The sequence below is a fragment of the Monomorium pharaonis genome, unplaced genomic scaffold (genome assembly GCF_013373865.1).
Source record: "Monomorium pharaonis isolate MP-MQ-018 unplaced genomic scaffold, ASM1337386v2 scaffold_410, whole genome shotgun sequence".
Lineage (NCBI taxonomy): Eukaryota > Metazoa > Arthropoda > Insecta > Hymenoptera > Formicidae > Monomorium > Monomorium pharaonis.
The window spans coordinates 15,527-26,000 of record NW_023415704.1 but is presented as its reverse complement, the minus strand read 5'-3'; the positions used below and the strand labels follow the sequence as shown (position 1 = coordinate 26,000).

The 10,474-nt window shown below is 27.6% G+C and overlaps 2 protein-coding genes and 1 long non-coding RNA gene across 3 annotated transcripts; 2 read left to right on the top strand and 1 right to left on the bottom strand.

Annotated features, from left to right (window-relative positions):
• Nucleotides 1–695: 695 nt before the first annotated feature.
• LOC118648377 lies at nucleotides 696–2,758 on the bottom strand. The gene is made up of 2 exons (XR_004965265.1): nucleotides 1,925–2,758; nucleotides 696–732 (listed from the first exon to the last, which is right to left on the bottom strand). It is a non-coding gene; the product is annotated as an uncharacterized LOC118648377 (long non-coding RNA).
• Nucleotides 2,759–5,871: 3,113 nt separating this feature from the next.
• On the top strand, nucleotides 5,872–9,699 carry LOC118648376 (GATA zinc finger domain-containing protein 14-like). The gene is made up of 3 exons (XM_036294707.1): nucleotides 5,872–6,177; nucleotides 6,771–8,360; nucleotides 8,647–9,699. The coding sequence occupies exons 1-3, from the start codon at nucleotides 6,171–6,173 to the stop codon at nucleotides 9,327–9,329; spliced, it is 2,280 nt and encodes a 759-aa protein (XP_036150600.1). The 5' UTR covers nucleotides 5,872–6,170; the 3' UTR covers nucleotides 9,330–9,699.
• LOC118648379 lies at nucleotides 9,332–9,699 on the top strand (the record flags this gene model as incomplete). Its single annotated transcript, XM_036294709.1, has 1 exon — nucleotides 9,332–9,699. A coding segment is annotated over one exon (312 nt), but the record flags the coding sequence as incomplete, so codon positions are not given.
• Nucleotides 9,700–10,474: the final 775 nt, after the last annotated feature.

The window sequence follows — 10,474 nt, the reverse complement described above, 5'->3', positions numbered from 1 at the left end:
TAGAAATGTGTTAATCAAAATAAAATTAAATTATTAAACATACAGATATATTAAATTTAATTCAATAAGTTTTTTTTTTAATATTTTTTATTCTAATACAGAGAGAGAGAGAGAGAGAGAGAGAGAGAGAGAACGATTAGTTTAAATAATTTGTTTAGATTTACTTTATTCAAACGTGATGTTATATTAAACATTATTAATTAAAGAAATACTGACTTGTTAAATTAAACAATATTATGCTGTTATAATATATGCTGTTTGAAAAATTGAATAAACTAATTTGTTTCTTTACATAAACAGCTTTGATCAACTATTTTAAGTAAAAATTTCAAATATTTTGATTAAATTAAAGAAATTATTCTCACTCTAAGTACATACATATATTACATAACAAAAAATAAAACATTTTATATTTCTTGATTATCATTAAAAAAATATATATAAATATATATATAAATCTGTAGAATTATTTTTATTTATCAATAGATAAAAATAAAAATTTGCATGTCACTATATAAACAATCACTTAAGATATTTTACTGCATAACATTATTTAATAGCAGAATACTTACTATACATTACAATTAAATGTCTCCTTCTTCGTGCATTTCAAAATTCAACAGAACAATGTTTTTTATATTTATATAGACCGTACATATTAAAATAAATTGTTATTCCTGGGTTTATTTTTATTCTTTCGTAACTATATCATATTTAAAATCTCCAAAAAAGCTGCAACATAATAGCAACAATGCAAAATTACATAAATGTATTGAGTCAATTGTAATCGATTAGATTCTAATTTAACTTATGTTCTAAATTTTACTTTAATAATTAAACATATAATTAAACATATAATTAAACATATGTGATTCTATAAACAGAGTACAAAGAAAATTATTTTTTTATTATAAATTTTAAAATTACTGATTAGTGAAAAAACATAATATCATAAAATCAATTTATTGAAAATGGAAAATTATATTAGTAATTATAAAATTTCTGCATTTTTGTAAAAAAAACTTGTAGTAAAATCACATAGCTTTTTTATCAACGTTTTTTTTCTTTTCGCAAGAAAGACAAAAATTATTCATCACTTATCATGATACTTTTAAATTCTATGAAAATTCATCTTATTAAATAATAGGAGAGAGAGAGAGGGGGGGGAGGAGGGAGAAAGAGAGAGAGAGAGAGAGAGAGAGAGAGAGAGAGAGGAAGAGAGGTATAATATTAGATAGAATGTTACACACTATACTATGTTGAACCAAGATTCTGATCTCGCTACATACATTTTCATACCGTGCAACAAAATGCACAGAAATATAATGATAAACATAATTTTAGGTGTATCACTGGTCTAGATTATCTAGGACTCTCAATTATCCAACGAACAAACATTTAGGCTACGTTCAGAAACGTCACCCGAGTGCTCTTGGGTATCATTCTATCCTTGTGTCACATTCAATGAACAACAGTGACAGAATGATACCCAAGAGCACTCAGGTGATGTTTCCCAATGCAGCCTTATACATGTCGATAGTCATATCTGACAAAAATTTAAAATTTAGCTTCGCCAATTATATTTTCATATAGTACACTATAAGTATATATGTTATATATAATTAACACAACAGTCTATACATTTTCACATATATTATCAGCTCAGTTAAATAATTAAATGCATAAACATCCAACAAAATAATTGTTTTTACAAGCGACATGTTGACGAGTTGCACCTGAGAGACAAATACATGCAAATGCTAGCATATATAAATCTTTTTGATAAAAAGACTCTATGTTACTATTCAGATTTGAGAGTAGATTAAATCAAACAATAAGAGACGTAAAGTTAAAGCCAAACTTAAATAATTATGTACATTACTGATATCAATCACCCACACACATAACCTTCTAGCTAACCTACCTATCTACCTCTCTTTGAGGTTTGCACCGATCCACACAATCAACAGATACAATATTGCATTGCAGCAGCTTAACAATTTAGCTGCGTTTTGTTCCACGTATGATGCGCATAATACGTGAAACTGAACGCAGCTCTTGACATTACACTTCTCTTCTTAATCCCTCCGAAGATATGGGACGATAGGACCATGAGGTATAATAATATATGTTGAGCTATGATGAGCGTAATAAGTAATGAAAAATGCCGTGATGTAATAGATAAAAATGCTGAAGTTGAGGATGCAAAAAGGAATAGCAGATATAAATACAGCCGATTGCATCAGCCACGTTCAAAAATTTCGTTAACACATTCGCAACCGATGTGCGACTCTTGACTACACGTTTAAACGCTTACATTCGTATAGTTGTGAGTGCGGTCAAGTTGCCCCTACGAATACTTCGAAGCATTCTTTGATTCGTCAATTTATAAAATTTATTCTTTTGATTGGTTAATCAAACGCTTCGAAGCATTTGTAGCGGCAACTCGACCGCAGCCTATGAGAAACACAAGGGGTACGTTCCGTTTCACGCATGGTACACATGATGCATCGTTCATCCTTGTTGTTTGTCAAACGTTAAACAAGGATGAATAATGCATTATGCGCATCATGCGTTGAAACGGAACGCAGTCAAGAACGGTCCTGAACGCTTTCGATGACAAAATTTCAAAATTGACCTGACAACTGCCAGAAGTCTTGAAAACTGCCTTTTTATCAATAAAAATGACCTTAAAACTGCCTTTTCATATACATGTATATATACATACATATGTACATAATATTTTTCGACATAATCATAATTACGAATATATATAAATTTATTTATTATTATATGTGTATATTTATCTGCGTAGTCATAATTATATAGCTATGCAGCCAAATATATATCATGTATATGTAAATTTGCGTAGCTACACTAATGATCACACAGTAAATAAATAATATATATTATATATATATACAATATAAGAGTAAAAATAAGTAAATAATAATAAGTATACATAACATACATTTTATTAAAAAAATTATCAACACAAACTGCTATACTGACAAGATAATTATATTCACAAATCAATGGTTATCAATAATTTAAATATACTCACTAACTTTTGCTCAAATAAACAATAAATATGTTCTACGGAAGTAACCTAATTTCCGTTATAATCAGCATAACTATTGGTTAATTGTTATGCTAACTCAACCCAATTATTCAAACTCTCGGTGGAAAAGTTTATGAAAAAATTAACAATCTTCTTAATAGAACATCAGGTTTGTTTTTTATTCCTGCACTGCTGCACTAGCGCAATAAGTTAAAATGAGAAAAAATATTTAACTTATTGCAGCAGTGCTATTATAAGAGACTTTATTTTTACAAAAATACAGAGATTTTATCATTTCCAATAATGTAATCGCAGATTGTACAAAGAGTTCAAAAAGAACTCAATTGTATGTCACCAATTATGAATTCGTTTTGAGATGCAAAAAGAATTATTTTTATAAAAATATAATAAAAATAATTCTTATTGCATCTCAAAAAGGATTCATAATTAGTGCATTCAATTGAGTTCTTTTTGAACTCTTTGTACTATTTGGGATATCTTTTGTTCTTAATAAACAAATTTGACGATTTTATTTGTATTTTTTTCTTGTTAATTAATAATAAATTCTAATGAGTATAATTTATTAGATCATAATACATAATTGGATTTCTTTATGCTCTGTTTCGTAGAATATATTTTTATTATTTATTTAAGCAAAAGTTTGTGGTCCGTATTCAGAACGCGCTAACAAAAATGTTAGTGTGTTGTTATCCAATAGAAGAATATCTGTATTATAAAAAACATATTTTTATATTGGATATAACAACGCGCTAACATTTTTGTTAACGCGTTTCAGAACGTATTCAGATACGGACCCCAGTGAGCATATTTATATTATTGATAACAATTTATTTGTGAATACAATTATATTGTATTCACAAATAAGTATAGCAGTTTGTATTGATAGTTTTTTAATAATAATAATAAAGTTATTCTTTTTAAATTTATATCCCCTCATGTTATGTATAGTTATATTAATTGTTTACTTATTTTTACTCTTATATATATAAAATATATATAATATATATAATATATATAATATATTATTTATTTAATATTATTCTGTGTGATCATTATTAATTGCAGTAGCTACGCAAATTTACATATACATATATATTTGTCTGCATAGATATATAATTATGACTTATATGCAGATAAATATAATACGCATATAATAATAAATAAATTATTTATTGCGTTTTTAATGCGTATTATAAATACTCGTAATTATGATTATGTCGAAAAATATTATGTACATTGTATGTATATATACATGTATATGAAAGGGCAGTTTTGAGGTCATTTTTATTGATAAAAGGGCAGTTTTCAAGACTACTGGCAGTTTTCAGGTCAATTTTAAAATTTTGTCATCGAAAGCGTTCAGGATCGTTGGCAGTTCTTCTCATAACTATACTGCGTGGTCTACAATGGCAGCAGGAGTAATGGAGTAGGAGTAAGAAGTAAGAAATATGAAATCAGATTTGCCCATTTCGTTTACTCCCGGTTTTTAATTGGTCAATATACACTCTTACTCCTTACTCCATTACTCCTGCTGCCATTGTAGACCCCGCATACGAGTGTAAGCTGTAAGCGTTTAAGCGTGTAATGTCAAGGGCTGCGTTCAGTTTCACGTATTATGTGCATCATACGTGAAACAGAACGCAGCTAAATTGTTAAGCTGCTGCAATGCAATATTGTATCTGTTAATTGCGTGAATCGGTGCAAACCTTGTCAAAGAGAGGTAGATAGGTAGGTTAGCTAGAAGATTATGTGTGTGGGTGATTGATATCAGTAATGTACATAATTATTTAAGTTTGGCTTTAACTTTACGTCTCTTATTGTTTGATTTAATCTACTCTCAATTCTGAATAGTAACATAGAGTCCTTTTATGAAAAAGATTTATATATGCTAGCATTTGCATGTACTTGTCTCTTAGGTGTAACTCGTCAACATGTCTCGTGTAAAAACAATTATTTTGTTGGATGTTGATGCATTTAATTATTTAACTGAGCTGATAATATGTGTGAAAATGTATAGACTGTTGTGTTAATTATATATAACATATATACTTATAGTGTACTATATGAAAATATAATTAACGAAGCTAAATTTCAAATTTTTGTCAGATATGACTATCGACATGTATAAGGCTGCATTGGGAAACATCACCTGAGTGCTCTTGGGTATCATTCTGTCACTGTTGTTCATTGAATGTGACACAAGGATAGAATGATACCCAAGAGCACTCGGGTGACGTTTCTGAACGTAGCCTAAATGTTTGTTCGTTGGATAATTGAGAGTCCTAGATAATCTAGACCAGTGATACACCTAAAATTATGTTTATCATTATATTTCTGTGCATTTTGTTGCACGGTATGAAAATGTATGTAGCGAGATCAGAATCTTGGTTCAACATAGTATAGTGTGTAACATTCTATCTAATATTATACCTCTCTTCCTCTCTCTCTCTCTCTCTCTCTCTCTCTCTCTCTCTCTCTCTTTCTCTCTCTTATTATTTAATAAGATAAATTTTCATAGAATTTAAAAGTATCATGATAAGTGATGAATAATTTTTGTCTTTCTTGCATTAGCGAAAAGAGAAACAAAACGTTGATAAAAAAGCTATGTGATTTTACTACAAAATTTTTTTACAAAAATGCAGAAATTTTATAATTACTAATATAATTTTCCATTTTCAATAAATTGATTTTATGATATTATGTTTTTTCACTAATCAGTAATTTTAAAATTATAATAAAAAAATAATTTTCTTTGTACTCTGTTTATAGAATCACATATGTTTAATTATATGTTTAATTATATGTTTAATTATATGTTTAATTATATGTTTAATTATTAAAGTAAAATTTAGAACATAAGTTAAATTAGAATCTAATCGATTACAATTGACTCAATACATTCATGTAATTTTGCATTGTTGCTATTATGTTGCAGCTTTTTTGGAGATTTTAAATATGATATAGTTACGAAAGAATAAAAATAAACCCAGGAATAACAATTTATTTTAATATGTACGGTCTATATAAATATAAAAAACATTGTTCTGTTGAATTTTGAAATGCACGAAGAAGGAGACATTTAATTGTAATGTATAGTAAGTATTCTGCTATTAAATAATGTTATGCAGTAAAATATCTTAAGTGATTGTTTATATAGTGACATGCAAATTTTTATTTTTATCTATTGATAAATAAAAATAATTCTACATATTTATATATATATTTATATATATTTTTTTAATGATAATCAAGAAATATAAAATGTCTTATTTTTTGTTATGTAATATATGTATGTACTTAAAGTGAGAATAATTTCTTTAATTTAATCAAAATATTTGAAATTTTTACTTAAAATAGTTGATCAAAGCTGTTTATGTAAAGAAACAAATTAGTTTATTCAATTTTTCAAACAGCATATATTACATAATATTGTTTAATTTAACAAGTCAGTATTTCTTTAATTAATAATGTTTATTATAACATTACGTTTGAATAAAGTAAATCTAAACAAATTATTTAAACTAATTGTTCTCCCTCTCTTTCTCTCTGTATTAGAATAAAAAATATTAAAAAAAAACTTATTGAATTAAATTTAATATATCTGTATGTCTAATAATTTAATTTTATTTTGATTAACACATTTCTAATTTAAATTTTTATTAAGTAATTTAAAAATGCTTTAATACAGGTAATCTTGAAGTGCTTAATACAATAGCCACAAATTTAAATTTAAACGTACCAGTGGTACAATTAAACGCTGGTCCGGATTTACAAAATAAATTTACTGCAAACAACATGCCATTAGAGTGCAATTTACATGTACAAGTCGCACAAAATTCTAGTACGGAGCTACAAAATGAATCTACTTCAAACAACATGTTACCAGAGTGCTATTTACATGTTCCAATCGTACATAATTCTAGTATAGAGATACAAAATAATTCTACTTCGAATGACGTGATATCAGAAGGCAATTTACATGTACAAGTTACACAAAATTCTAGTACGGAGCTACAAAATGAATCTACTTCAAACATGTTACCAGAGTGCCATTTACATGTTCCAATCGTACATAATTCTAGTATGGAGATACAAAATAACTCTACCTCGAATGACGTGATATCAGAATGCAATTTACATATACAAGTCATACAAAATTCTAGTATGGAGATACAAAATGACCCTACCTCAAATGAGGTGTTATCAAAGGGCAATGTTCATGTGCCAGTTGTACAAAATGCTAGTAAGGAGCTACCAAATGACTCTATTTTAAACGACATGTTATCAGAGTGCAATATACATGTACCAGTTATACAAAATGCTAGTACGGAGCTACAAAACGACTCTACCTCAAACGACATGCTATCAGAGTGCAATATTTATGTGCCAGTTTTACAAAACGCTAGTTTGGATCTAGAAAACGAATTTACCTCAAATGACATGCTGTCAGAGTGCTCTTTAAATGTGTCAACCATAAGAAATGTTAGTACGGAGTTAGAAAATGAATCTGCCTCAAACAACATGCTATCAGAATGCAATCTATATGTGCCAGTTATACAGAACGTTAATACAGAGCTACAAAATGAATCTGTCTCAAACGACATACTATCAGAATGTAATCTACATCAGGATATATTAAATCCATCAGAAACATCTATTGATAATTTTACATTAAATACTAATTTTGATCAAACAGTAACTATTTTATTTGATGAATTGAATGATTTAGGGATATCTCCGAATAATATGTTAAACTATTCTAATGAAGATGAAAATAATGTATCTAAGAATCTCAATCAATCCTGCAATGTGGATAATTCTATGGAAATTGAAAATAACAGAAATGAAGCAAATCATGAAAAAGCGATGAATGATATTGATGTGGCAAAATTAATAAAAGAATCTAATAACAATTTAAAACAGGTTAATGACATATCGAACTTAAATAATTCTGATTGTAGCGATTGCTACAGTGATAAAGATCCTGATTATCATTACAGTACTGATTCAGAAAATTCTGAGGTAGAAGATGATGCTCAACATTGTTCAATACAATCTACTAACACTACAAATAGTAGTTTAGAAACATCATTAAATGCGTCTAGACAACAAATTTGTGATGATGCTAATTTACATGTCGAATGTTCAAAACCTAAAGGTCAAGAAAAGAAAAATTTTTGTTTTTATTGCAAAAAAATGCAGGCAAAAATAAGTAGACATTTAGAACGTGTTCATAAAAATGAAGAGGAGGTAAAAAAGTTTACTGGACTACCAAAAGGTATAGAAATATTTCAATATTATTATTTATATATAATGAATCTTTCTCAAACGACATGCTATTAAAATGTAATTTACATCAAGATATGTTTAATCAGCCAGAATTATCTATTGAAAATTTTACATTGAATACTAATTTTAGTTTTGTGTTAAAGTAAAAGTAAAAGTTAATAAAATAAAATAAAAATGACAATATTTAATATCCAGTACTTTTATTATATTATTTTAATTAAATTTCTTTATTTATTTTTTGTAATGTTGTTTGTCTCTTTGTTGTTTTATGTTAGGTAATAAAGAAAGACAAAAGATTATCGGACTTTTAAGACGAAGAGGCAATTATTTATACAATACAGATCCCACATATAATAAGGGAGAACTCATAGTTTGTAGAAGACCAACAGAATCAAGAAAAAAAGCTGCACATGATTTTATATGTTGTGCTGGCTGTAAAGGCTTTTTTACTAAGAATAATATACGTCATCATTTTAAACAGTGTACAAAGAAAATTGTTGGCAGAACTGTGAAAGTACTGGGAAGAAAAGTTCAAGGAAGAATTCATGAAAGTGCGAACTCTATTTTAAGAAACGTTGTATTTCCGATATTAAGAGAAGATGACATTATCAGATTGATAAGATACGATGAATTGTTGATTACTTACGGTAACAAGTTGTGTATAAAGTATAAACATCAACACCAACAAGATATGATTAGAGCTCGTTTGCGATTATTAGGGCGATTTTTAAAAGCCATCAAAAAAATTAATAAAAATGTCACAGATTTTTTTAGTATTTATCATCCATCAATATATGATGACTGTATTACAGCTGTGAATCAAGTAGCAGGTTATAACACAAGTACAAAAGTTTATGCAGCTCCTTCCGTTGCATCAAGAATTGGCACTCTTATAAAACAAATAGGAAATCTTGCTATTGCTGAATGCATAAAACAGAATAAATTTCAAAAAAAGTAGACATAGAAAACTTTTTAAAGTTGCTACAAGAAGATTTTGGCGTATCTGTCAATAAAACTGTTGAAGAAAGCATATTACAAGCTAAGCGCTATCAATTACAAGAATTACCCTCCGTTAGAAGATATAAAATTATTGCACAATTTTTACAAACTAATAGGCGTTTGGCATTTCAACGTCTCAGTGACACATTTACTTATGATAACTGGCGGCAACTGGCACAATTTACTCTAATTTCGGTTCAAGTATTTATAGACGAAGAGCCGGAGAAATTGAACGCATTTTTATCGATGATTATAAGCACCAAGAAGGTATAAATGAACAAACAAATCCAGATTTATACGAATCTTTATCACCTGAAGCTCAAAAAGTAAGTTTGCAATGCTTCTATGTGTAATCGTTTAACGGAAACTTGGGGCAGAATGGGATAGTGGGATAAATGAGACGGTACTATTATTTCATTGCCACGGTGCCACAACCTGCAGAAAACTTGTTACAATCAAGAAAGTGGCCCTCAATCTTATCACGACTGTTGAAGCACTTCACTAATTTTCACGGTTGCGGCACCATGCAATGAAAGTAATAGTACTATTCCAATTTTAGCCCCGTATCCATTCTGGCTTAGTTTTCCTTATGTGTTATAACATAAAAAAACTATAAAAATTAAAAAATTTATATATAGATATTAATTACAAAAGTTATATGGAAATTATCGTGAAGTTAAACTTTTAAAGTTATATTATACCTTATTTATATTTTTTGTTCATTTATTTAATCTATTATGTATCCATATTTTTTCTAACTTATACGCTCTATTAATTAAATTTTTTAGTTTCTTTATTCTAATTTTTATGATGATGAATAATAAATAAATGCGCATAAAAGAATCTAACGTTTTAAATATTAATTAAATCTAAATAGTTTAAATGTATTAATATGAATGTTAATTAGAATTTGCAGTTATAAATAATTATATATATACATTTATACAAAAAAGTAAAAAGGAATAAAATAAATATGACACTATTGAAACATTACACATGGAAATATTTAGACTATTCATATTATACTTAATTTCACATTAATTTTTAAAATAAATATGTAATTGTTAATTTTAGATAGCTATGAAATATGTAAGATTTGTTATT

Bases quoted from the DNA above. Each gene is read 5' to 3' on its own strand.
- LOC118648376 (XM_036294707.1), top strand. The intron at 8,361-8,646 runs GTATAGAAATAT...GTTTTATGTTAG, and splicing joins GTTTACTGGACTACCAAAAG to GTAATAAAGAAAGACAAAAG.